Source organism: Centroberyx affinis, unplaced genomic scaffold, assembly GCF_046629955.1.
Source record: "Centroberyx affinis isolate AG114_WGS23_722 - 3 ecotype Tasmania unplaced genomic scaffold, CSIRO-AGI_Caff_v1 ptg003460l_1, whole genome shotgun sequence".
Classification (NCBI taxonomy): Eukaryota; Metazoa; Chordata; class Actinopteri; order Beryciformes; family Berycidae; genus Centroberyx; species Centroberyx affinis.
The window spans coordinates 446,766-472,452 of NW_027281424.1; the positions used below are offsets into that span (position 1 = coordinate 446,766).

General features: G+C 43.6%; 1 protein-coding gene across 4 annotated transcripts; it reads right to left on the reverse strand.

Moving 5' to 3' along the window:
- Positions 1-3,604: 3,604 nt before the first annotated feature.
- Positions 3,605-24,119, reverse strand: mbnl3 (muscleblind-like splicing regulator 3). 4 transcript variants are annotated; one of them, XM_071539394.1, is made up of 10 exons: positions 23,936-24,119; positions 16,688-17,839; positions 11,560-11,724; positions 10,388-10,591; positions 10,054-10,294; positions 9,721-9,737; positions 8,476-8,629; positions 6,797-6,832; positions 6,203-6,313; positions 3,605-4,192 (listed from the first exon to the last, which is right to left on the reverse strand). In XM_071539394.1, the coding sequence occupies exons 2-10, from the start codon at positions 16,859-16,861 to the stop codon at positions 4,062-4,064; spliced, it is 1,233 nt and encodes a 410-aa protein (XP_071395495.1). In that variant the 5' UTR covers positions 16,862-17,839; positions 23,936-24,119; the 3' UTR covers positions 3,605-4,061. The 4 variants fall into 4 exon arrangements, with proteins under 4 accessions (XP_071395495.1, XP_071395496.1, XP_071395498.1 ...); XM_071539395.1 differs by lacking the exons at positions 6,797-6,832; positions 9,721-9,737 and having other exon boundaries at positions 10,061-10,294; XM_071539397.1 differs by lacking the exons at positions 6,203-6,313; positions 6,797-6,832; positions 9,721-9,737 and having other exon boundaries at positions 10,061-10,294.
- Positions 24,120-25,687: the final 1,568 nt, after the last annotated feature.

The window sequence follows — 25,687 nt, forward strand, 5'->3', positions numbered from 1 at the left end:
ACGATAAGACAGCACAGCTGTCTCAAAGAAGAAACTACAGAGATGTGATTTATTATTATGATAACGATGCCAAATAACACATCTATCTTTGCGGATTGGTCTTTTCTTACAGTGTATGGACAGCGGTGGTTTGAGGAGACTTGAAAGAGGCACATTTGAATTTGGCTAAAAGTGATTTCAGCCCAATTTCCATACCCATTTCATTCAATTTTATATGCCTACAGAGCAATTCCTTTACAGAAATTTGAGGACCAGAAATCTCCACTGGTGAGGACGTTTTTACCACCAGACATCAAAAGGTCTGTTTCTTTTTTTTCCTCCATCTCCTGACCTGACCACGACTTGGCTCCACTCTTAACCACTGTGGCTGTAGCATTTAGAGTCTGACGACTTTCAAAGAAAGGACACAATCAGTGAAAAAAAACAACACATTTTAAAGTCAGACAGGACATTTTCAAGTTCTAAGCTTTCTCCCTGAAGAGCCATATGACATAAAAATCTTGTGCCACTTGCTCACTCCAAGAGCCTCATGAAAGGAGACAATTACACAAACACGCTGCTTTTTTTTTTGTACATCTTGACATTTGAAACATCTATTTATTTGGAGGAATTATTCGGGTATCGCATTAACTGGGGCAGTTCCTTGCATATACCGCTGCTTGGCACATACAGACTTTGGTGAAGGAATCACGGGCGCAAAAGGCAGGAAAAGAAAATCCTGCTTCCAGTTTTCTGCAACAATTCTGACATCAGTTGTGAAAGTTCAAGAAATACCAATTAAAAAGTCTTTTGTTTTAGATCTGATCTTCACAATATGATCTCAGATGACTTGAGGGCAGGAATCGGGTACAGAGGGGCTTGTGACGGAGGCCAAGATTCGCAGCTACAGTAAGAAGTTCCCTCGACTTTAATTGACACCCATAGATTGTCATTTCTTTACATTGCACAAGAAGCCAACACCTTGTTTGGATTTAAAATCATGGAGAAAATACGAAAAACAAACCTCTTTTTCGAACAGTAAATGGCTTGTCAGTCATCGTACAATTAACCAGCACAAAGCGATAAACAATCACTGATCTGACATCACCGCTCAAGACACTTCGTCACTCAAATTCAATGTGTAGTTTTAATAGTCTGAGCTGTCTGGTCTGCTCCTGTCACACAGACTCAGGCCCTCACACAGACGACACCTTGCCTGTTTAAGGCAGTTTGTTCCTTCAGGAAAGGAATTAAGAACCACATTCTTAAAAGATCTCTCAACTCAGCTCCGTTAGCAGTACAGTAGTCATAATATCATCACTTTATATCTAAGTCAATTTGAAGTTGATTTGTCACATGTTAATTATAAAGGCTGTGACCATTACAAGAAATGTAACGTCTCTTCTTCTGTTGTGATCCAGTATTAACAGATACTGAATATGAAACTGGAGAAAATAACAGAAGAATTCAAACAATTTAACAGTTTTTCAAACTTTAGTTTTAAAGAGGATGTCACTGTAATTATTTGATTTTCTCAGACCAGAAGCCATAATATACACTATTTTTGGAATTACAAATATTGCCTTTAATTGCACATGACATCTTTCACTGTATGGTGTAATCTAATATTTGAATTGTTTTGGGGAATGAAGTCTCCTCTACAGCTGAGCAGATAAATCAAAGGCACAAACAAATTAACAATGAGAGACTTAATGTTTCATCAGGCAAGACAAGAGTACAGACCATGAAACAAACTGTGTGGTATACATGGTACGGTTGAAACTGAAACATTAACTTTTTTTAGCCATCTTGAAACGTAAACAAGACATGATATGAAACACATCTCTTTCAAGAGACGACAACACATGATGGTTGCAGACCAGCGGCCGGTCCATTTGCTTGTCGTCTGATCTGAATTTCCATAATTAGCTTTTCTCACTTTGGAACAGTCAAATGTATGTGGGGGGGTCGCCTTACATAATGGCTCCAACCCTAAAGGGCTTTCAGTCTCAAATAGTGTGTGTATGTATATATGTGTGTATGCGTGTGTGTGTATGCGTGTGTGTGTGTGTGTGTGTGTGTGTGTGCACGCATGTCTGCAGTGCTTTTAAGGTGTGGGCATGTATGGCTGTAAGAACAAGGGAGCTCTATTGCTCAGCCTGATCTTCAAGTCCGTATGCATCAGGACGGCTGCCTGCCTTATAGCAACAGTAATGGGTCCAAGCTTAAATATTGCGTGAACCGACAGATCTTTCATGACGTTTTATAATTATAATCCCCAAAGGAGGTTCACATTGCCACTCAGTTAGTGTGTCACTGGAGGTTAGGCACATGTTTGCTGCATTCAGAGAGATGACTGCCCAGGTGGGGCGCAGGTTTCGGGGTGGGGGGGTGGGGAGGGGCGGGAGGGGCGGGGGGTAGGAAAAAGGACTGTCGATGGTACTTTAACTGGGGTTTCGGGAGAGGCTTACTGAGTTTAGCGCCACTGGAGCCGCCACCAGCAGTTTGGGGACGGGACAGAAATGGGTTTCCATGGGGATGCACTGGAGCTCCACCGGATCAGGACTCAAAAGCTCTGAGGCGTCTACTGGAAGAGAGAGAAAGTTGGGGGGAGGGACAGTGAACCCCTCGATGAAACAAAGACAACACAAACAGCGGATTTCAGTAGACGATGATTCAGTAAGTTAGAGTACAAAATACTCATGATGTAAAGCCTGCATTCTCCAATAAAAAAATTAACTTGGGATAAAACACGACAATTGAGCCTAAACAATAACAGTATTTATTTTTCAAATTAAGGCAATAGCAAGGCAATAGCAGTAGGTAGTAGGGAAATGGATTTTAAATGACCCATACCGACATTTTGGGATTGAAATTGCCAATAGCCAGTATTCTGTACGGTATTTGACCATTAAAAACAAAAAAAAGAAAGAATTATACTAATTTAGAGTTTCCCCCAGAATTTGATTCTTCACAGGGTGGAAAAGCCTCTGAAACAGCATTCAGACCATCATGGAACACAAAAACCCATGTTGTTTATTTTTATTTACTAGACGTCTACATCTAGTTTACATTTTCCCCAGTCACTTCGCAATGCATGCAGTATGTAATACTGTAATTAATTATTTACTTGTTTTTTTGGTTTTTAAAATAAAAACCTTTAAGGTGTCAAACCTAGCTTGAAATTAACTGCTTATGCCACAGCAAAGCTGTTGAGTAAAATCATATCCTCACCTTCATCATATCGACGGTGGGCAACACTGACTCACCAATATCTGATTTTTACTGAAAGGCCAATATTGGCAAACTGATTTATCAGTCTAATCCTAGTAGTGGGTACTGTTACTCATACGGCTCCTTTCCATTTGTATTTTATAATTGCTATTTTACCCATTGTTACAGAAAAAAAATACATTCTCTTATATTTCCAGCTGACAAATGACACACTAGGAGAATGTGGATATATAGTGATCATTGGTTTCACTTTTCCAGCCATTAACTTCCCACTTGTAGACAGTGTGATGAATCAAACCTTAAAATAGACAATTCTCAAAAGAGTGGATCAAGAGACAAGTCCTTAACTATTTATGAATCTTTACCCAAATGGATGAATTTATTGAGTGGCTCCTTGACCAAATATCTACCTACTTGGGTCCCTGGTGTGAAATGTGTGAGAATCCCTGTGATGGAGGGAAAATTCAGAATACGAGTCGAGGGAAATTCACTACAGCTGAGAGGAGAGTAGAGGCATTTCGACTACTGCAGGGCTGAAGTTGCAGTACCAGTGCCAGACCACAAACTGTAGTGTGTGTCCGTACGTTACATAGAGCAACAATGAGGACTGAGACAGACAGCCTGGCGTGATATGGCTCCACACGAAACTAAGACAATTGGATGAAAACAGTTACCTATTTTAAGGTTCCTCTCAAAATAAAATTCTGTTTTCATTTGCTCATGTCACAACAGACTGAAAAGTGAAGAAAGATGAAATGTGAACATAATACATGTGTGAAATTATAGGCAGGTGTGTTCTTTTCTTTTCTTGATAAAAGAAGACTGTGGACAGGATTGAGAACCTACAGCTAAAATAAAAGAGAACCCAAAATGAAAGGGCAAACCTGATTCGAGGCGGCGGATTCAGCGAAAGGAACATTGGTGACTGGGGTCGAGGCCGACGAAACAGTGGAGGTGGTGGCACCGTGCATCATGGGAACTTTTATTCAGGCGAGTCAGACGAAAGACAGAGGACGAGGATATGGGCGGGGAGGGGGGGAGGAGGGGGGGGGGGGGGGGGGGGGGAATAGGAATGATATGGTTACCATGGCAAAATGTGTAGGACCAAAAATCATGGCACAAGTCATGTGATATTGCCAGGATGAATTTGAACAAGAATCAAGACACATGCAAACGAAATAAAGAGATAAAGAAAATTACAAATTCAATCGGAGGAGAGCCAACCAGCTATAAAACAAAAGGAAATGTATTGTTCAACAACAAATGGTAGTTAACAAAATATGGCAATATATAGTCATACAATCCAATCAGACTAGAGTATCTGATAATTGTATTCAAATGAACAGGGTGTGTGTATGGAGGGAGCAAATGAACAATAAGAGAATATAGAAGCAAAAGCTTTTTCAGTAACGTCACACAACTAGAATGTGACACTTGTTTATCTTTTATTTACACTCAAATGATCAGAGAATTAAAAAAAACGACAAGAGGAAACAGTCCTGAGACTTGATATGATAAAGTCTCTTGAGATCGCAGATATGGGAAGATAATACAACTTCTACTTCACTTGATGCTTTTTGTGAAACATTATCTAATTCTTTTTTTTTTTAGTGACATTTTCCTTTAAAACGTTCTGGCTTTACAAGATAAAATTTCAACATCTCCACTTCACACTCAACACACAATGCAGGCTTGGACTTTAAAGGGTACAAGTGAAGAATTTCCTCTAAATAAATCATTGACAAATGAATTGCAACTCACAGATAGAACAAAACTTGTGTGCAACATTCGAGAAATCATGTGTCCTGCTTCCTATCGGCGTATTCCATTTCTTTCTCTTTTAAAGCTTCTCTTCCCACCCTTCTTCCCTCTACCATCCCAGAAAATAACACCAAATCCTGTGTATTGTCTTGTGTAAATGCCAGAATATTAGAAGGGATTTCTCAGCTTCTGGAGTAAATGGAGCCCTAGAATTCCCAAACACAACCAAACGAAAGCAAAAGCAGAAAATTGGGCTGCTGTTTAATTCTCTTTTTTCTGCTAACAACATACTACATCCTGGCAACTTATTTCACAGTGACAAATTGCAGCAATAAGAAAATCCTACACAAAGCACCTTTTTTCATTTCATACCTCCTAATTTCCTGCTTTTACTGAGAATGAAAATATTCCCCAAATCAGTATTGTATTGTTATCATAATATTATCAGCATGCTGGAGGGGGTAAAAGGGCTATGGATGAAGAACACAAAGACAAGCCAGGAAATGCATAAAAACAGGTGGTTGCACACACACACACACACACACACACACACACACACACACACGCTTGCAGACACCTCTTGAGAAGCCTTTAATGATTGCCATCTACCAGAGTGTTGACTACAATGGTGTGTGTGTGTGTGTAAGAGAGGGGGAATAGTATGATGCCATACTACTCCACAAAGAACTATAAAAGTCCAAAGATGAATGGGACCTTATGGGGATATGGATAGATTTTCTAGTTCTGAAGTGATATCACTAGGATAATATAAAATATACTATGCATTTATAATAAAACTCTATTCATCGTTAATGGACCAGCACCAGACCATCACAGATCTGGTTCTGGTTCTCTGGTGTTTATGTTTGGAAGAGAATTATTCATTTTCTTACATACTGACTGATTTTTATGGACTTCGATAAAAATAACATGAAGTGAGTAAAAACGGAGAGAATTGTTCTCCTTTTTAATGCAATGCGGACCTTGTTCAGCAGATCGTTGCATCCGTTATCCTATTTTCTATGATTAAACTCGGATTTATAGTGATATTTCTAATACGTGTTGTGAATATCTGCATCCCATGGCACTGGCACAGACTGAGGAACGCTGGTGTACACACCGCTCCCTACAAGCCTGTAATTACAGCTCAACTGGAGCTGTGGAGTGTTTGAAGAGGGCTGATACAGGTCGGGTCTGGGAAGGGAGAACCTACAGGGAGTCCCCTCACCAGTGAATCCAGGCACTGACAGGAGGCGGCTGGGGGTTTGCCTGCAGCTGCTCCAGTCCCGCCTCTCCCAGCGGCCCTCCGCTGCCAGCGGGACCTGGGTTTTCATAAGCCCTACAAGAGACAGGAGGGAGGCTTACTGCAAGACCAACGACTGCTAGCCCTCGCACTTCTCCCTGAGCTGTCTGAGCTGGCACACACACACACGCACATAACCACGTGTACACACACCAGGCATGCTCGCACAGACGTAAAATGAATCAGTGAATTGCCTACACAAAACAAGAATTGTAAAATAAATAGAAAATGGATGTGAATTCCTAACTGGTAGCAAGAAAGCAGACAAGCAGATGGAAAGACACACAGACAAGCAGGCAAAAGGCCTGCAAAGCAATCAAATAGTTCCAAAATGACTGTCTGTCATATAGCCCAAAATAAGCTATGGTGTGTTCCTCCTTGTGGATTTAGCTTTTTTTTGATAACCTGGCTAGACTAAACTGTCCACCAATCAAGGTCTTTCCCTACTGGCCCATTCACACAGTTTTCTGTGCACTACAACCTATTGTTACCTCTGCTGCAATGAGAGAGCTGACCTACCCATGGCTCCGGAGGGCGCCATGCACAGAACTGAGCCTGCCACATCATGCACACACACAGGTGGGGAGAACGAGAGAAAGAGGATGGGAGGAGAAAAGGAGGAGGAAGATGGCAAAAGGAGAACAAAGAGGAAAGGAGAGAGGGGAATGATGGCATGAGGAGAGGATAGGTGGATGGGAAAAAAAGAGAAAGGGGAAAGGAAGGAGGTGTGATTGGCAACAACAGGTCAAGACAAGTCAACAGGTTCAGGTTAGTGCGGGCGATGCAAGCGACATCAAGGCTGTCACAGACAAGAACACAGGGAGGACACTGTGGAGGCCTAAAGGTGCGTGCACGTGCACACATGAGCGTGCACACCTGCAAACACACACACACATGAAAACAAGGCATTAACCAGTGGGGGACATGAGCTGCAGCTCAAAGGTGAGCTATATACAGAGCAAAAGCGAACTGCTTTCAACTGATGCGCAGACAAGACATCAAAGCTCAGAATGGGATCAGTATAAAGTAATGATACCAACTAGCAGCAAGAATAGAGGATAAAAACGTGTGCATAATAAATGTGCATGTGTGATAAATTCTCCCTTCAGCACAGAACAATATGCAGACATCTTGGATCTAAGACCTCTATGTTGTATAATGTAGACTAGAGCTGGGCGATAATTCAGTATTATCATTTATCATTTATTTTGATATTGTGAAACAATTCTGCTGTCTAAATTGATGATAATGAGCAATTTCTATTTAAAAACTGACAAATTCAGGTATGAAAAATTTTAAGCAATATTATTTGGAAATTGCAGTTTTGTTTGACATCACACCCTAACATTGCCATTCAGTTCAATGGGATGAACATTCATTTGATTGATGTGATTTTGCATATGCAAGCCATTTTGTGATATATATCGATATCAAACATAATCCTTAATAATAATGATTATCGTGATATTGATTTCAACCATATCGCCCAGCCCTAATGTAGACATATGGCATATTTCATGTCTGACAGCCTTCTGTTTTTTTTCTAACCACTGTTTCTTTAATACAGGTGGGGCTAGTAGGACTAATGTTGTCTGGGCTTATAAATAGAGGCTTCTTTGCTCTCTGCCTTTCCCCTGCTTGCTGTGGCTCAGTGGCTGCTGCTACTTTCATTTTGTTAATTTCCACCTTCCCCACACACTACAATACTGATACGCACATCCCATCCTGTTTATTGTCTATGTGCTTTTGTTTGTTTGATTAAAGCAATTGGTTATTTTACCATGCGGTCTCCGTTCTTGTTATGGCTTCATAACACGTCAATCAAGAGTGAACCGAATGCACAGAACACAATAGACAAAAGTGGGAGAAAGCGAGAAACGTACATTAAGAGTAGGAGCAAAGGCGAGCAGCTGCACCACAGAGAAGCCTTGCACAGACAGAGCATGCATACTGTTAGCACTACACATGTAACAACCTCTTTTCCACAGTAATACTTCGGCCAGTATTAAAGCCTTTGCACAGCTCTTTTTATCACACTGACCTGTCTGCCCAGAGCATAGCTTAATAGCTTAATCAAGCTCCAAGGGCTCATGGTCCATGGTTCCTTAAGGTTCCCTAATTTAGCCCATACATGAACCTTTAGGCAACATTATATGCAGAGTGTCTCGGTGTTGTTTATGTGCGTACATGAGACTCACCAGTGGGAATAAAGGCTGGCTGCTGGAGCTGCATGTTAGCCAGGGCCTGCTGGTAGTGGAACATGCTGGGGTTGAAGACAGTGGCAGCGGCTCCGTTGCTCTTCTCTAAGATGGACCTCTTTGGTAGGTGTTGCATGGCACCCGGGGGCAGAGCCTGGGGAAGGGAGAGAACGGGAGGAAGAACAAAGGGAGGTGAGCGAGAGGAGAGGTAAAGAGGGAGAGAGACAGAAGCGGAGACTGTCTTACAACATGGGCTCCTGCAGGCTACATCTGAGTTTAGGTCCTTGTAGTATATAAACAACTTCCCAACAACAAACTGCAGCATCTCATGTTACCTGAGATTAAATACAAACTCTCCTTAAGTGCTCCTCAGATTCTGCAGCCACTGTTATTGATGGTTCTGTATACCGCCACAAGAGGACACTGCAGTATCTACGACCAGCTGGAGTGATTTAGGCCAGCCCAGAGGTCAGGCCAAGAGCAAAATGGGATTGCTATGATTCCATTTTCTAATGGGGATGGTGCTGAACCATCAAATAGGTATGGAAAATAACGAAGAGAACATTTTCACTCATACAGGGGAATAGAAATATAACATGAACGGGGCAAGGTTTCACCTAATCACGTGGTAGAATGTGATACCAGCCAGTTATTGTAAAAAATAATTTGTTTTTAATTAACCTGCCTGGTTAAATTAAGATGAAATAAGTGAAAAAGCGAAACCCTGATGACTGCAGGTCTCCCTTCAGGTGGCTGCGACAGGGTTAGCAGGCAGTAGCACATTATGACAGACAGTGATGACCAAGCAAAAAACACAGACAGAGAGTAAGCCAGAGGAGAGAGAAGAGAGAGGTCAGAGAGAAGACGAATGAATAATTATAGGTCCACAGTTTAGAAATCAAAATACGATTGGGTTACTGAAAGTACAGGGGACACAAATAGATCATAACATGCAGCATTACATAAGAGACTGGTAGTCACAGCAACCATGATTAAACAGCATACGGCATTAGAAGCCACTGCAACAGAAACACGCGGAATGAATGAAAAATGAAGTCAATTTGCCAAAATGAATGGGCATTACTCTCTTATTCCTTTCCTTTTACTATTTTGTATCTTTTCCTAATACCTTGTTTCTTGTTTTTCTGCATCTGCATTGCAGATTGACCTGATTAGGTTACAGCTGCTCACAACGCTAACTTTAGCCCCTGTTGCTTGTTTCACCGAGAGTACAGACTCAAATACAAGCACAGTAGCAGACACTCACAAAAAACAAAACATAATCCCCAGAATACATTATCAAATTTCAAGTCGGTCGAGTGCTAGTGTGATGCCCTGAGCCTTCAATGCATCAGTAAACAATATCCAACTGGAGAACACAAACATATTCCACAGTGGAAGGCAGTGTTTTGTTGAGCAGACATAGCATACATTGAGATATATTTTTCAATAAGATAAGCAGTAGCGGTCTGTTTCTTTTGTTCTAGGGAAGTTCAGCATAGTTTGTTTTTGGTGAGAGGAACAAAGAGTCCAGGCTCATGTAACAGTATTTGCTGCTGTCAATGTGTTCAGCAGGACTCACCGCTGCGGATGCGGCGTTTTGACTGGCTTGGTGCTGCGCAGCCTTGATCCTGGCCTGCAGGTGGGCAGGGGGATGGAAGTACTTGCACTTATCTCGGCTGCAGCGGCCCTTGATGTAATCCATGCAGACGATGACCGAGTTCTCGCTGCAGTCCACCATGCCGGCCTCCAGGGGGTGAGCGTAGCGGCAGTCGCTCTCTCCCCGCGTACAGTTGCCACGCTGGAACTCTCGACAAACCTGGCGAGGCCGGGGGAAGCGCTGATCAACATTTACCTTTCATCGTGCTTCGACCAAACATAGAAACACACCAACTGCACATAGGCCGCATACCTCTAACTTGTCTGTGCGCACATGTTTCTGTGTGGAGGTGCCGTTGCCCATGGCTGCCAGGCCAGTGGGACTCCCGGGGACCAGCAGGGGAGTGCTGGGCAGCAGCTCAGGCATCAAGCCCATGCCCGGACCCATGTGGCTCAGATATGGACTGAACGCCATGCTGGGACTGGTTGCCAGGGAGGGCGTCACTGGGAATGTTGTCTGAGGGAGTGAGGGAGAGAGTGGTAGAGAGGAGGGAGACAAAACAAAGTGAGATATGGCACCAGAGGCTTTGGTGGTGACATCACCAATGTTGTGGGTTTTGCACAGGAATGAGGACTATGCAGATGGACTATGTGATTATTTTAGAAGCAAATATGAGCAGGAACTCATTTAGAGGCCTTATGCATGGAAAAATACAAAAGATGTTGCATGACATTTTTGGGATTCAGGAAATTTCACATTTTCTTTTAGAAGGTTGGATAACACTTGGTGGGCCTTCCAATGCTGCATTCACTGTGGATGAATAAAGTCATATAAGCCGCAAACTGCAAAACTGTAGAACTCTAGGTGATTTGGATAAACAAGAGGTTCAACTATTAATACAATAAAAACTGCTGTGCGAAATAGTATTGAGCGAATGATTATTTTCAATATTTTATTTTGCACAAAATATTAAATATAATTCCCATTGTAAATGAATGGGAGGCTAAAGCAGGTAACTGGAATGACCCAGCCAAAACCAAATTTAGCGGTAGCCTACATCTTTTTTCTCCCGGACTAGAATAGACGGTCTGAAGATAGCTCTTGCTTACTCACTAGGCTACTTTAACTGTGCTGGAAGGCGAGAAGAGCAGGTGTACAAAATTGCAAGTGGGTACACCCATTTTGCTCGATTTTTCAACATCCTGCATGTCTTCACCGCTACATTAGCAGGCAAAAGTTGGAAAAATTCAACTTCTGTCTGCAAGTTCCATCTGCAGCCGCGGCAGGCGGCACTTCATGCGAGTGTTGACAGAGATTACCGTCATTCTACTATTAAAAACAACTACCATCTGGTTTTCTGGCTACCACATACCTCCACAGTATGGATGCAGCATTAGTGTTTAACAGGCAGAGCTTGGTAAATGACATTGCTTCAAATGCATTCAACGGTTTGAAGAGTTAAAGGTCAAGTGTGGGCTGCTCACTATGGGCTGCAACTGTGCTCCGGGCAGCATGAACTGCATCTGTTGAGCCAACATGGCCGCTGCGGTCTTCTGCTGGATCAGGTTGTTCCTCCCGTTGATCTCCAGCTGGGTCTTCAGGTGCGGAGGAGGGTGCAGGTATTTACAGTTCTCACGCGTGCAACGCCCCTGAGAAAGGGGGAGGAGGGAGGAACGATCAGCTCAGGAGCAGGTAGGCAGAGTGATGCATTACTGTGACTCTTAGTTATTAGATTTAAGAGAGATGAAGCCATGTAGCAGGGAGATGAGAATAATGTAATTGAGAGGATAAATCAATCAGGGCCGTGCCTTGACAAGGACCCCAAACACAACAGGACTCTCCATCACCAAAGATGAAACGATCCTCTAATTGTAGCACTTGATCCAGCCTTGGTTCAGGGCTTAACCATACAACGAAGTACAATTTGTTCATTTTGTTATACAAAACATCAAGAATCAACTGGCTTTTCATAAAAATCTAACAACAACATAATTACTGTTGAAATAAAGTACTAATGAAGGCCCAGGAGATTGTATGATGGATAATTTATGAGAAATCTGAAGCCACTTTCTAATGATTCCATCATTAAAATGTGCTATACTGGAAGCATCAAAGACCTGAGCCAAAAAATAAACAAGAGGATTTAACTGGCACTCGTAAGTTATCATTAATTGCAATTACACGCAAATGTATTTCAGTGATTACAATTTGCAATTTAGTGCAATTAGAAAATTACATGGACATTTCATTACAATCAAACTGTACTTTGCATTTTATACTATTAATTCATTATCACGTCCTTTTGCAAAGCCTGTTGCCCATGTGAATTGACAGATGGAGTATTGGAGCAAGGTTTGGATTTTTCCACAGCGGCACAGTGGAGTCAAGCAAACCGCACTGACAAAAGATAAAGCTGGAGCAGCGAAAACACATGCTCCACTCTCACCATCCTGCAAGCCAGATTCCATATCACTACCTGGTAAGTTATCAGTATGTAACAAATGTGCTACTTTCCAGAGAGGGAACAAATATTTCACTGTGTGACTCTGAGGGCATGTTGTTAAGCAAAGAGTAGGGATTGGAGGTGGAGATGGGGTGAGAGAAACCGGCAAGCCCACTCTATTAATAATAATGTGATACTTTATTGATCCCTGTAGGAAAATTCTCTTTCACTTGCCACCTCCAGAGAGGTCAGAGCCCTGTCAGCTTCAGAGTAGCAGCCTGGAGCTGGTAAGGATCCAGTGACTTGCTAAAGGACACTTCAGCAGGGGGGATGCATGCTGACACGGGGCTTGGACCCAGATCAACCACTTCAAGGACATTTTCTATAAACATTATGCCACGCAGCCGCCCCAAAAGAACACACACACACACACACACACACACGGATGTCAAACTTCTCAATCAGGGCAGTGTGTCTAATAACTATCTATTTGGTCATGAAAAGGGCCTGCTGTACCTTGGCCTTGTCCGACATGCTAATGGTCTTACGACTACTCAGGCAGAAACAAAAGCAGCAAGAGAAATGTTGGCTTAACAGTCAGTATGTAGACTAGATGACTTATATGCACAGGCAAACTCCTTTTGTATATGTCCTGTACGCAAAGCTTCGGTCAATACATAGGGGCTTATACAGTGATAACAGACCGTTTGTGTGACTACAAGCCAAGTGATACTCTTGTTTGAGCAGAGTACAGTATATGTACTTTATGAAAATATGAATGAAATATCAAGCAATAGCTATAAAACAAATGTTGAAACTTTTGAAAGGTCATTGTATAATAATCATTTGGAATATAAACTAAACTAAAAATGACTAGTGGATTGAATCTGACCAAATGTACCTTGAAATGCACAAAAGGGCTCTAACTCTTCACTGGCTCATCTCATAAATAATCAAAATACTCTGAAATTCCCTGAAAATCAGGGAGTCTACACTTTAAAAGCATTATTTTAGATCTAAAATATGAGTGAGAGAGTATGGAACCAAAACATCACACAGTGTCTCAATGCCCAAATACTAACGGAGGTTGCTGTAAGTCTTTCAAAGTCAGCCGAGGCTTGCTCTGCATCAGCGATCTCGGCCACAAAGCATTTTGGGCAGAAGTAATTTTTTAAGTCCCTTTTACCTGTCACTTTTGGCTTCTTGACAAACCCCAAATCTCATTTTAACCATTTATCTAAAAGCAATTAATTTTTGGCCCCAAATGACCTTAAAGCAATGTCCTTCCTCTCTGCTCTCCTGTCAGAGTCTATGGGAGAGATGAAGATGGTGCAGGAACACTGCAGGTTAACACGGACTCCAAAGAAACTGCAGTCTCCATTAAACCCCTGGGCTGCCAGCAGCTGTCTCCCCCTGTAGATGAGCTGTTAACCCCCTAAACTGCCTCCAATAAGCCTCAGCCTCGTGCCCTGTCATCAAGCCCCGCCCACCCGCCCCGGCTCTCATTAGGTGCGAATGATTACGCCACGGGAATCGACAGAGCAGAAAGCCATGCTATGGAGTTTGGGGCTTTGCTTATCGTGCTTTCGACCTTGCCACCGAAGACACACACATTACGGAGAGGTGAAGTTGTGATGCCACAGTGCGGAGACACTGATGGTGATGGATGATGTTGTGCTGTGAAGGGGACGCGGGGAAGAAGATGTCTGTGTAGAGGAGCTTAGCAGCGGCAGAACGAGCAGCACCATACAGGACAAGAGGAAACCGCAGTGTCTCCTATAGCTGAACCCCAGGAGGGATTCACATGATCTCACATGCCAGACTGAAAGCATAAAGCAAACATGTAGCAGCCTGAAATAGGCCCTATATCCAGACAAACATAGCCCGACTCTCGCCTACACTGGAGATGGGTGCAAGCTTTGCGTCAGCAAGCTGTGTGTTTAGGGATGAGCCTGTAATGAGCAGCGAGTCTCATGAGCCCGGCAGGCCTGGTGAACCAGCCCAAACTCAGAGGGAAAGAACACACAACGGTGCATGCCCTATTAATGAGCTTAATGATCTACTTTGTACATGGTGTGCTACACAAAACAAAAACCAAATGAGCAGTCCGTCACCTCTGAGTGTGTTTATATTTTTGTGTTCTGGTAGCATAAACATAGATAAAGATTTTAAAAAACACAGGAAGTGAAACAAAATGGGAGTGTAAACTAGGGAAGAGGAAGACGCAAATCAAAAGTGGAGTGAAGGCGAATTTTGGGTCAGGAATCTCCTTTTGGTAGCCATAGCAACACACTAAGTAACAGAGAGAAAGTCCCTCTTAGTACAGTAGTAGTGTACTGTCTGCACATTCAGTGAGAAGAGAGACAGGACATTAGCCTAAAAAGAGGCTATAACAAGACTACAACAGACTATAAAGGCACACTAACTGCTAACTGCACAAAGCTGAACTGTTGTGTCCATTTTAAACTGAATTACTGGAAGCTTGGGGTGAAAATGAAGTTTGTCTTCAGCTAAAGGATCAGCAAGCTCAAGTCTGGGTTCATTTCCATATGTGACAATGATGTCATCCAAATGAGTTGCCATAGAATCTCCAGCATTTATATTAAAATGTGTGGTGTAGGGCAGATGTGGTAGCCACATAGCCTCATCATTTTAGATGACAGCAGCACTCCAGTTAACAAGGTAAAAAGAGCTGCCCCCCTCCTCTCCCCTCCACTCCCCAAGCAGGTTCAGACTGACCAGACAGACCTAATGGAGGAGCAACAGGGAACGACAGCGACTTGGACCGGGCAGGAGATGCCAGATATGGGAGGGACAGTGAGGAGGCAGACCATTAGCAGATAAATCCATAAAATTAACAAAGAAGGGAGGGGGAGACGGAGAGCGAGAGGAAGGAATGATGCTGTAGAATCTGGTTGCTTTGTTTTTCTAGTCGACCAGCAGAACTGCCTTCGGCTGAGGAACGGTATAATCTAGCCTGAACAACTATAAGCATAGAAACACTGCTGTAAGGAGCTGGTTGTTGACATACTGTGTGAGCATGAAAGCCCTGCTGTGGCTCCTGATAAAGAAAGCCACGTTGACCTTCAGCCGTCTCGAACTTCAGTACTTTCTCAAACCGACAGTGCGACCCCGGGGCTTCAGACAGCCAAACATGGCCTTTAATGCACGTTCATCGCCTTTGGTACAAAGCAGCTTGCCTCTTTCTCTCATCAATTCAACCAATACAGAGCCAGGCTGTTGCTCTGTGCTAAAAACAGCCGTGCCACTCAGGAAGATCAAACTATCCAATGGGTACGCACTCCTGTGCTGTTGCTAGGCCCCCCTCTCTCTTTCTCTCTCCCTCTCCCTCTCTCTCTCTCTCTCTCTCCCCATCTCCCTCCTGCTCTGGAGGACATAACACAGAAAAATGGCTGAATAATAAATTCTAACTCAATAAACGAGGAGACAGCAGCTGCACTCAGACAGAGAGCCCCTTGTCTGGGTCGCACTTTTTCACTGCAGGGAAGCTGGTCAAGCAAAACTGCTCACAAACACACATGCATGGGACACACACACGCACACACACACAAACACAGCAACAGTCTATTCTCAATTTTAGCACAATTGGCCTTTGATAGCTGACGCCGCAGCGCTTCTAAAATACAGTAAGGCATCATCACTTCGCAGAGTGTTAGTTTTAGCCGCTGCCTGTGAGTAGTGCTAGTGTTTGGGTTCTGCGGTAGAGGAGAGAGGACGAGACTCAGGAAGCAGCTGCAGTGGTGCTGGGGCAGGGCGACGGGCTGGAGGGAGGGACAGACCGTCAGCAAAATGGCTTTACGGGACATGAGGATGTATAGCTGAAGTTAGGAAGGAAGCTGTTTCGAAAAATCTACATAGAGGTCACTCAAATGTAAGTGTAGAAAGAGGTAAAAAAGGTAAAAGCACCTGCGGTAAAAATGTTACTGCAGCTTTATTCAGAGGCTTGACCAACTGTCCAATTGAAATAGTCTGTCTGTGTGTATAAGGGGGCGGCACTTTAACTTCCATGACTATACAGTACAATGCAGAGCCAATAAGGCATTAGCGAATTTGACATGGACCACAGTGAAAGCGTGGAAAGAAACAAGAGCCTGTCTGGCTTTCGTAATCAGCCAGCGCCTGGTGTGTGATGTCTGTTGCACTGTTACCTTGAGTGAGTCAAAGCAGGCGATGACTCGGCCATTCTCCACATGGCAGCTTCGGGAGGGGTGGGCAAACTTGCACTCGGCGTCAGACCGCGAGCAGGTGCCTCTCTGAAACTCACGACACACCTCCAGGGTCAGCCATTTGGTGTCCCGTCCCATGGTCATACTGACCGCCATTACAGCCTCTCACAAACACTGAGCAGTAGTCGGGGCGGATGGGCGCTGCTTGGGATAGTGCGAGGGCAACTAGTAGTGATGCAGAAAAAAAAATTCCAGGCAAAGCAAACAAAGTGAAAATATTTTCAGTTTCCTTGGCACAAACAGGCAGGTCCTTTTGGTTGGCTGATTTTAAGGGATATACTGAAGTCGTTCCTGGGAAAAGTGACAGCTGAAGGTTCACTGCGTGGGGTGAGATAGTGGGGCTCGACGGTGAGCAGAGGCCAGCTCTGTCTCATGCAAAAACAACAGAAACTAATTTGAGGACATTACTCTGGCATGCTGGGATATGTAATTGAGGCAGACACTCGTCCAGGAGAGGGAGGCACTGTGATAACCGTCTTCTGCCCTCTGACTCTTGTTCTTCCCCCGGCCTCTGAATCACCTGATGCACACGGTAACTCACTGTCACATTCACGTCAACATGGCCAGGTCCGGGACAGTCACTGTAGCGCTAGTTATGTCCGCACTTGCTGACAGCGAAACTAAAAAGATTGTTTTTGTTGTTAAAAAAAAAGAATTAAAAAAAAAGCAGAACCTTATGGAACAGTGTCCTTGCTCTGATGAGACGAGGCGGCGGCTCGGTAGGTGGGGACTGCAGATCAGCAGAGGGATGGATGACTCTCTGGCTGTCAGGGGTCAGGGTAAAATATCGCCCCATTCAAGGCCAAACACACACCGCGCTCTGCCCCGCTCTCACCTAGCCAGGCCAGTTCAATGGAGGAGCTGGACGCAGAGTCGGACAGCAGTGCAGCAGCCAAACAGCAGAAGAAGACTCCTCACAGTAGGCACTTTGGACTTCCACTTCCTCCTCTTATTTCAGTCTCTTTCTCATCCCTCCTTCTCCGTATTCTGACCGGGGAACTCTTTTATCCTTCTGTTGTCATCCTTCCTCACTGACCTCTCTTCTGCATGTCCTTGCTTGTTGCAATAACCTTGCTGTGGATTGTAAAAGCAGAAAAAAAAATATTAATAAAAGAATAAGGTGGTAGCCTGTTGAAGAAAAAAAAGGTTAAAAATGCACTGCTAACAGTTTACTGGAACCACGTCAACAGCTTGTTTCAAGGCTGAACGGAGTGTGATGAGGAACACGAGGCAGAAGGCGGAAGGGAAAGAGAGAGAAAGAGAATAAAAGCGAGGAGAAACAAACAGGGGAGCCGAGCATACGGGAGGGAGGGAGGCAGCAATGAACAGGAAAGGGCAAGCTATGTCTTGATTAAGTGATACAGGAGAGAGAGAGAGAGAGAGAGGGAGAGAGGGAGAGAGGGAGAGAGGGAGAGAGAGAGAGAGGGAGAGAGAGAGAGATAGGTAGAGAGAGGATGAGGGAGATTGCGGGCAGGACAGAGACGTCACTTTAACTCTCCTGAGCTTCACAGAGCAGAAAGTAATTGACTAACTTGACATGAATCATATTGCAATATACTGTGGAAAGCAATGTCCTTGAGATGGCACAGGCCGCTGCATGTGGTCAACACCAGCGATTTGCAGCCACGGCGGACAGTTATGAATATGGGGGGAAGAAGAAGAAAGGGAGAGACAAGGAAGAAAGAGAAGGGGTATTTCTTCACAACTGCAGCTGCTGTGCTCATTGCAAGGCCACGGCCAATCAGACGGACTTTTGCAGGCAGGCAGAATACGTCAGTAGCCAATAGCGGGGCGGGTTCCACGACAGCTCCTCCCTCCACAGAGCCGTCCTTGTTCCTCCCAGCCTCTTTTCTCTGGCACAGCACTGTCATGGCTGAGCCACATGCCCAGATTCAAACTGTACAAGTCCAAACTGTCCGACTTGTAACAGCTTTGCCTCTCGCAGGCGTGGAAGCCTATGCAGTGGACTTTTCTGCAGTGTGTAAGACTGATGCGAGGGGGAGATACTGCCTACTGTATCGCTCGCTGCGAGGGCGGAGAGTGACGAGTCTGGACACTAACTGAATACAGATAACAATCAGCGAGCTGGTTAGCTCAGTAAACCAAACCTGTACACAGAGAAGAACCACAACCTGCAACTGAGCTTCACAGGGAAGAGAAAGTCTGGACAGCATGCCGGACTGGAGAGAGAGTGAAGAGAAAGGAGGGCTAGCCTGTATAAAACATGAGGGTGGTACATTCATGCACAAAGTGAATAAACAAAAGGCTCGAGGCAGGAGAGGAGGAGTACAAAAAAAAAACAGGAGGAGAAGGGGTTGGGGCAGATATTATCGGTCCCTGTGTCTCATGGCGGCAGACACAGACGGAGGAAGCGGTGGGGGGGCGAGTGTGAGGGAACGAGTATGTGTGTGTGTGTGTGTATGTGTGTGAGAGCGGGCAGATAGACAGCCCAGGAGGAGAGCACCGCAGTGGAGGGGGAGAGAGAGGGAGAGGGAGAGGGGGAGGTGGGAGTTAAACTGATACACCCACCTTCAAACACAAGAACAAAGACACAAACCGGCAAAAAAAACAGGAATGAGAGATGAGCGGGTACAGCAATTGCTTTGCTTGCTTAACCATGATGCTTGTCTATCCCTCCTCCTCCTCCTCCTCCTCCTCCTCCTCTCCCCCCTCCTCCCCCTCCCAGCCTACCTACAGATCAATAGAAAGTTTCCTCGGGGGAGCAAGCACTCTTCCTGCAGCTCTGCCCATCCTGCATTCAGGTCCACATCAGCGTCAAGCGCCCTTGCTTACGCACACCCTGACGGCGCAGCTCAGCAATATGCAACACTGCAGCCAGCATCATCAAAACGCTCCTCAGCAACGCACGCCTTCCTCACTTCCTCTCCTCGCTCTCCCCACACCAGGCACCAAATGGCACACAGTTCCCACTACAGCCATTCTTGGAAAGTTACACAGTGGACACTGGCTCTCCTCCAAAACCATTCTAGTCTATACTGCACCCTGTCTCTTTGAATATACACGCTAGCTGCTTAATGACCTTTCACTTGCTGATGTATGCTGCCATGACTCTGCTCTCCAGCAGCCTCACCCTCCCAAACATTCACACACAATTGTTTTTCCAAGCTTATATATTTTTTTATCTTTGCCTTTAGTCCTCTATCAGCGCCTCTACAGATATCGCAGGACAATGGGGACAGTTAAAAATAGAGGAGCCATATCATGGCATCATGAATAAGTGGGTTAAATGTGACAGACCCCCATGGGTTTTGTGTTTGTTTGAACATGTTCAAAAGAGAGAGCACGACCTGCGAGATCTATGTGTAAGCTAACAGATCTGCCATTTAAGACAAAGATCTCAAGCCAGGAGGAAAATTGAAATGACTTACTTAATCATAAGTAAGTATAACAACTATATCCCAGTCAGATGCAGAAATGCAGCAACATGGAAAAGAGGGAATGTTGAGTTTTTATTGTTAACTTCACTTCTACTGGTCCATAGCTTGTAGTCAACATCTATTGTCACAAAAAAAACAGTCAGCTCACCAAGTCTTTTGATTGACTCTATTCTCAAAGCATATCATGGGACTGATCACAAGTAGTCAGTGAATTATTTAGCAGCAGTAGGCCGATAAAACCACCAGGGTAAATCCAGCAGTACATTGCTTTCTTTACAAAAATGGAATATATCCACCTGGGGGAAAAGAGTTGCCCAACATTCATTGTTCGGAATAAAAAGAATACAGAATTGCATCTTCAAAGACATCACTAACTTGTAAGCAAAGCCCTAAAGAAAACAAGCATTTTTAAATAAACATGCCAATACGTGGTTGCTTGTAATGTTTATCTAGAAACTGAAACTTATTCTTATTAATTTAGAGTTTTACTTCCACGTCAGCAGTCATTTTCTTTCTTTTCTTTTTGTTTTTTTGGAGATGTCACAGTTTTGAAATGGAAGATCTCCCATTTTGGAATGCAACGCTTCAAGTGCCAAGCCGCAATCTTGCACAGTATACTACACGTCACAGTAGTAAAATTAATGGATTGATTCTGGAGCAAGAACCATAAACACTCTGCCGAGAGAAAACATTAAGAGGGATACAGAAGATACATAAGAATAACAAACAGCGAAGTAGAAAGAAGATCAAAAGGAATGAGTGGAACAAATGAAAGGATAAGAGTGAGAGAAGGGAGTGGGAAATTTGTCTGGAACTACTCTTACTTCTATATACCCCCCCCCCCCACCCCACACACACACACACACACACACAGCTACTCTCAGTTGTGTCCCTCTTAACACTGATGAATGGGTTTAAGCTCTGAAGTATGAAAATTAAGGAAGCATGAAAATAAGCTTTAGCTATGCTACCATTATACTTTATGACCTACAAATCTGCAATATAACCTTATAACATAATCTACTCAGAAATTCCACCAAAAACTCTCAACTGTATTTCCTTGTAGTTATAAAGGCAACTACAATAAACTGTAAATTTTGTGACAGAACTATTCCATCATCCTCAGGCTCTATTGAACTTGTTTGACCTTAACAATACAGCATAAACAGTCATTTGCAGGGACGCTGCATGGTGAATAAATATAGAGTGGCCTAGTTATAACAGTTATTATGCTGCTGCCTGTCCTCCAGGTGTCTGCAGTGGGAGGAGTGGGGGTGGGTGGGTGGGTGGGTGGGTGGGGGGACTCCAGCAGTCAGTAGGTAGGGGTCAGTATGTAGGTGGGACAGGATGGGGGAGGTAAAAGGGGGATGGAGGGGGATTGCTGTTGACTCCGGCGCACTGCGTCCCTCATCAAATATGGTGCACCAAAGGGCTTCATGACAGTGTAACCTTCACCGGAGCGCTGACGTCTGCATTATGGCTAGTATAGGCTAGGTGCCACCTAGACAGACAGCCTCACCGCATCTTATCAGCTTACACTAATAGATAGCCTTATTTATACTGATAAAAAAACTGTTGCTGCAAAGTATCAGCCTGGCGTTCAGAAAATGGTAGGGTAATACATTAACACTTGAGAGAAGAAAAAAAAAATCCCTTCTCTCTCTTTAGCTCATAGAAGATTATAGGAGTCCTGACACTTGTACTTCTTGCCATTGGATTGGTTGCTAGCAATTTTGATAATTTAAGAAGCTTATTCTACTGTTGCACTCATTGTAAGCTACTCTAGATAAGAGCGTCAGGTAAAATGTGAAAATGTAAATGTGAAATGTGATAAGCTATCACAGCAGGTTGACAGGGAGAACAAAAAGTTCATCATGTGAGTCAGCCTATTCCATGTATTGGGGAAAGCCAGTAGTATTCAAAAATTTAAATAGATTTGAATACATTTCAGCCCAGATCTTTATGTCGGTTTCACACAAGAGGCTTGCTGGAGTTTTCCCTTGATCTCTTCCTTACACCGAACACATCCAAAAGCCAAGTGAACTTACTCCTTTTCAGACCGAGCATGAGGCAGAGGCGGCCATAACAGATAGCTGTGAAAACACGTCTGATCACCAAGCTTGCGAGGACAAGAATCATATGAGCAGCTTTTCCTCCAAGAAGAACTGTGTGATGTGTTCCACTAAATAGGCAACTCTTGTGAGCAGTGACAGAAAGGGACAGGCGGGGCAAGAGCAACGGGGCAGCAACAATGATCAGGTGATTGATTAAAAAGCACAAGGTGGAAGATCCAACAAATGTAGCCATGAATCACAATGAGAGCGAAAGCCTACAGCCTGGAGGGAGAGAGCAAAGTAATTAGGTTAAGTATCTGTAATCCTTTCAGCTCATTAAAGCACCACAGCACCCATTCAAAAAAACATACACCCAGCCTAGTCAATCATACAGGAGGATATAGCCTACACAGTACATGAATGCTTCAAAAATGTAATGCTAAACTAGCCTGTTGTACTGAACATTTGGATTCAAGAAATAGATTGAGGCTGTCTCAATAGGCTTTACTGTGAAACATAGGCCCAACTCATTTCTTTTTACTTCACCATAACACTGGCTTTGATGAGCCTGGGGTTTCACACCCCTCATAATGGATAATACTGATAGTTAACTGAGTGGAAAAATAGCAGATATTATGGTTGAATCAATATCTTATTGCCAGCATAGCATTTTGTGATTTGTTAATGCTGCTGCATTATTGGTGTAAGGTTTTATTTGCGCCATAAAAGATGGAGCATCCTGGGCAGTTAAGGCGTGCACGAGAGGGGAAATGAGGACAGATTGTGTGGGAGTTGTGGCTTTACGCCTGTGTGTGTGTGTGTGTGTGTGCGTGCGTGCGTGTCGCTTTATCAGTGTTTATATTGAGTGAAAGAAAACTAGCTGGACTGGTGCAGAGTCCACAGCCTGGAGAGAGCAGAAACGAGTCCAGACTCGCTGTTAAATGAAGTAAAACAATAACACATCCACTGGAAATGCATATCACAGGCAGGTAGTGACAACACTGAGCAATGGTGGCTTGTGAGTCTGACTGACCCCTTACCTGGTCCCCATGTAGGGAGACGACAACACAGACTCAACCTTACTGCGCTGCCTGCAAACAGACTGGGTGCAATATCCTCCAGACCAACAGCAACATAACCAGGAAGTAGCCTACAGTTGCTGTGATATATTTAAATCCAATATTAGTAGCGTCGTAGAAAGTAATAACGCTGATCTTTAGCTATTCACATTCTATAATAGCTAAACCCAACTACGTGTAACTTACACAACTTAAAACTATGATTAACGCTTTAAATAAAACATAGTATATCCATCCAAACCTTGTGTGAATATCCCAGATTTGACATTGCAGTGAAATATGACAGTTCCTTATAGCTTCATGTTGTGTCCATATTGCCTATCGTAATAACCTTTGCTTAATTACACAGGCATAGCAGTCAGTTCTCAGTAGACACGGGCCTACACAAAGCAGGTCAAATGTAAATTATTATATTTTTACGTCGTAGCAATTACGCGGCTCAATAATAAAGGCAGCTCGAGCTTCCGAGCAACAGGCACAATGGAAGAGGCGTCTTTAACTTCTAAATATAATAACTGCATCCTGGAATAAATATGTAGCTGGTAGCTAGTTGCTTTAATGCGGCAAGTAGCATTAATATATGAGGCACACACGCTGCAAAGTCAACTGCGCCAGACGAGATCATGTTCAGCTCCTTACCTGTTAGTCAAATCCGATTCAAATTCAAATGTCCTCTCCTGGATTATCGCTGGCTGAATATCTGCTCATTATTTACACAAAAAAAGGTTATGAACTATTCACACAACATCGCATTGAGCTGATCCACCGTGATAGAAAAAAAAAATTACATCAGAAATAATAAAAGCCAAATCGACGGCGGTGCCCCAACATAAAAAAAAGCGCGTGCAGTGGAGTCAAAGCGAGGAGACTTGCTGCTGAAATGTGGCTGCAACTAAATTTGCTCGGCAGCAACACGGACTGAACACAACACAATACCAGATTTTAAAAAAACAGAGGGAGGGCAAAATCGTGAGGGAGGAGTTGGGAGAGAAAGTGTGTTTGCTCTCGTCTATTAGATAACATCATTACACCCCATTTGAGCGAAAGCAATGTCACAACAAAAGCAGCTATCAAGGTAGGCTATATGTCACGAGCAGGTAAACTGCGTATTACACATGCAAGGCGGCGAAAACGGCTTCTCTGGACCTGAATCATGACTCATTTCCTGCAGCTATAATTTAGGCTGTGCCCATGGCCGCCGCTGAGGCTTTACGGTTTACTGTTAAAGATATTTCACCCTACCTACGTTAACCTGGTGAAATTACTGCGCATAGTATAAATCCATCCACAGGCCAACTGCATGCTGTCACTTTGAGTGAATGATAAATCACTTATGTCTGTTTTACATTAGGCTACTGAAATATTAACAGTGGGGTTCGTAGATGAAAATCTTTTTTTGCACTTATCACGCAGAGGGCTATTCTGTTCAATTTCATATTTAATTTGAACGTAAACAAAGATTTCACCCTCTTCAGAATGCATTTAAAGTTACACTGAGGAATTGGTGATGTATTGATGTATGTTAGTCAATACTTTAACATCTTCAAGAGCCTAGCACGAAAGTATTTTTTTTATTTTTTTGTATTCCCTACACTTACATGCGAACCAAAAATCTGCAGGCCTAAATGGGTGCTGGACAACTGCACGGCTTTTCCCAGCTGCAAGGTAGATTTTCGACCAACACCGTGCTTCCGGTCGCCCCACTCTGCTTCACAATAAAAGCCCTTGGAGGCAGGCTGCATCGCATTTACCTGGCCACTAAACTTTTAATGTGAAACGTGTAATATGACCGAGGCACAGCTAAATACAAATCACTACCTTACAGCCAGGGAGAGGCAGCTAAGGTCACAAATATTTGCTTTCCAGCACTTTTTATTCGAAGAGGTACAACTGATCCAAAACAAGAGACTAGCAGATAAACATGCAGCCAAAGGCCGGGCTGATGGCTCCACACTGTCTGTGTGTGTAATAAGAGTGATATATTGCTCTACATATTATGATAGCTGTCATTATCAGATTTTCAATTTGGCGAACAGACATTACAACGAAACTGTAGTGTAGACTGTATTTAGACTTTAAAGGGAAATCCCACTAATGTTTCTATATTGCAAAAGGAGACGCTTCCTAAAATTTACCAAGGGTTATCTCTGTTGTTTTGAGTTTGAAAAGAACCATCCATTGCAATACAATTCAGTGTCACACTGAACTGCACTGCCTGGAATGGTGGAGAGAAAAAAATATTAACAGCTATGTTCCAGTCCCTATATTTATCATCTATATATTGCCCATGTTTTCATACTCTACATCGTTGGCAGTACATGCCATTTTCTCCATTTAAACCATCAACCATTTCAGGCAATGCAATTTGATTGATATTGGACTGAGTTTTCC

Bases quoted from the DNA above. Each gene is read 5' to 3' on its own strand.
- mbnl3 (XM_071539394.1), bottom strand. From the start codon at position 16,861: ATGGCGGTCAGTATGACCATGGGACGGGACACCAAATGGCTGACCCTG. The intron at 10,295-10,387 runs GTATGCGGCCTA...CGGCCTCGCCAG, and splicing joins TGCGCACAGACAAGTTAGAG to GTTTGTCGAGAGTTCCAGCG. The intron at 6,314-6,796 runs GTAGGTCAGCTC...TGTCTCTTGTAG, and splicing joins GGCGCCCTCCGGAGCCATGG to GGCTTATGAAAACCCAGGTC.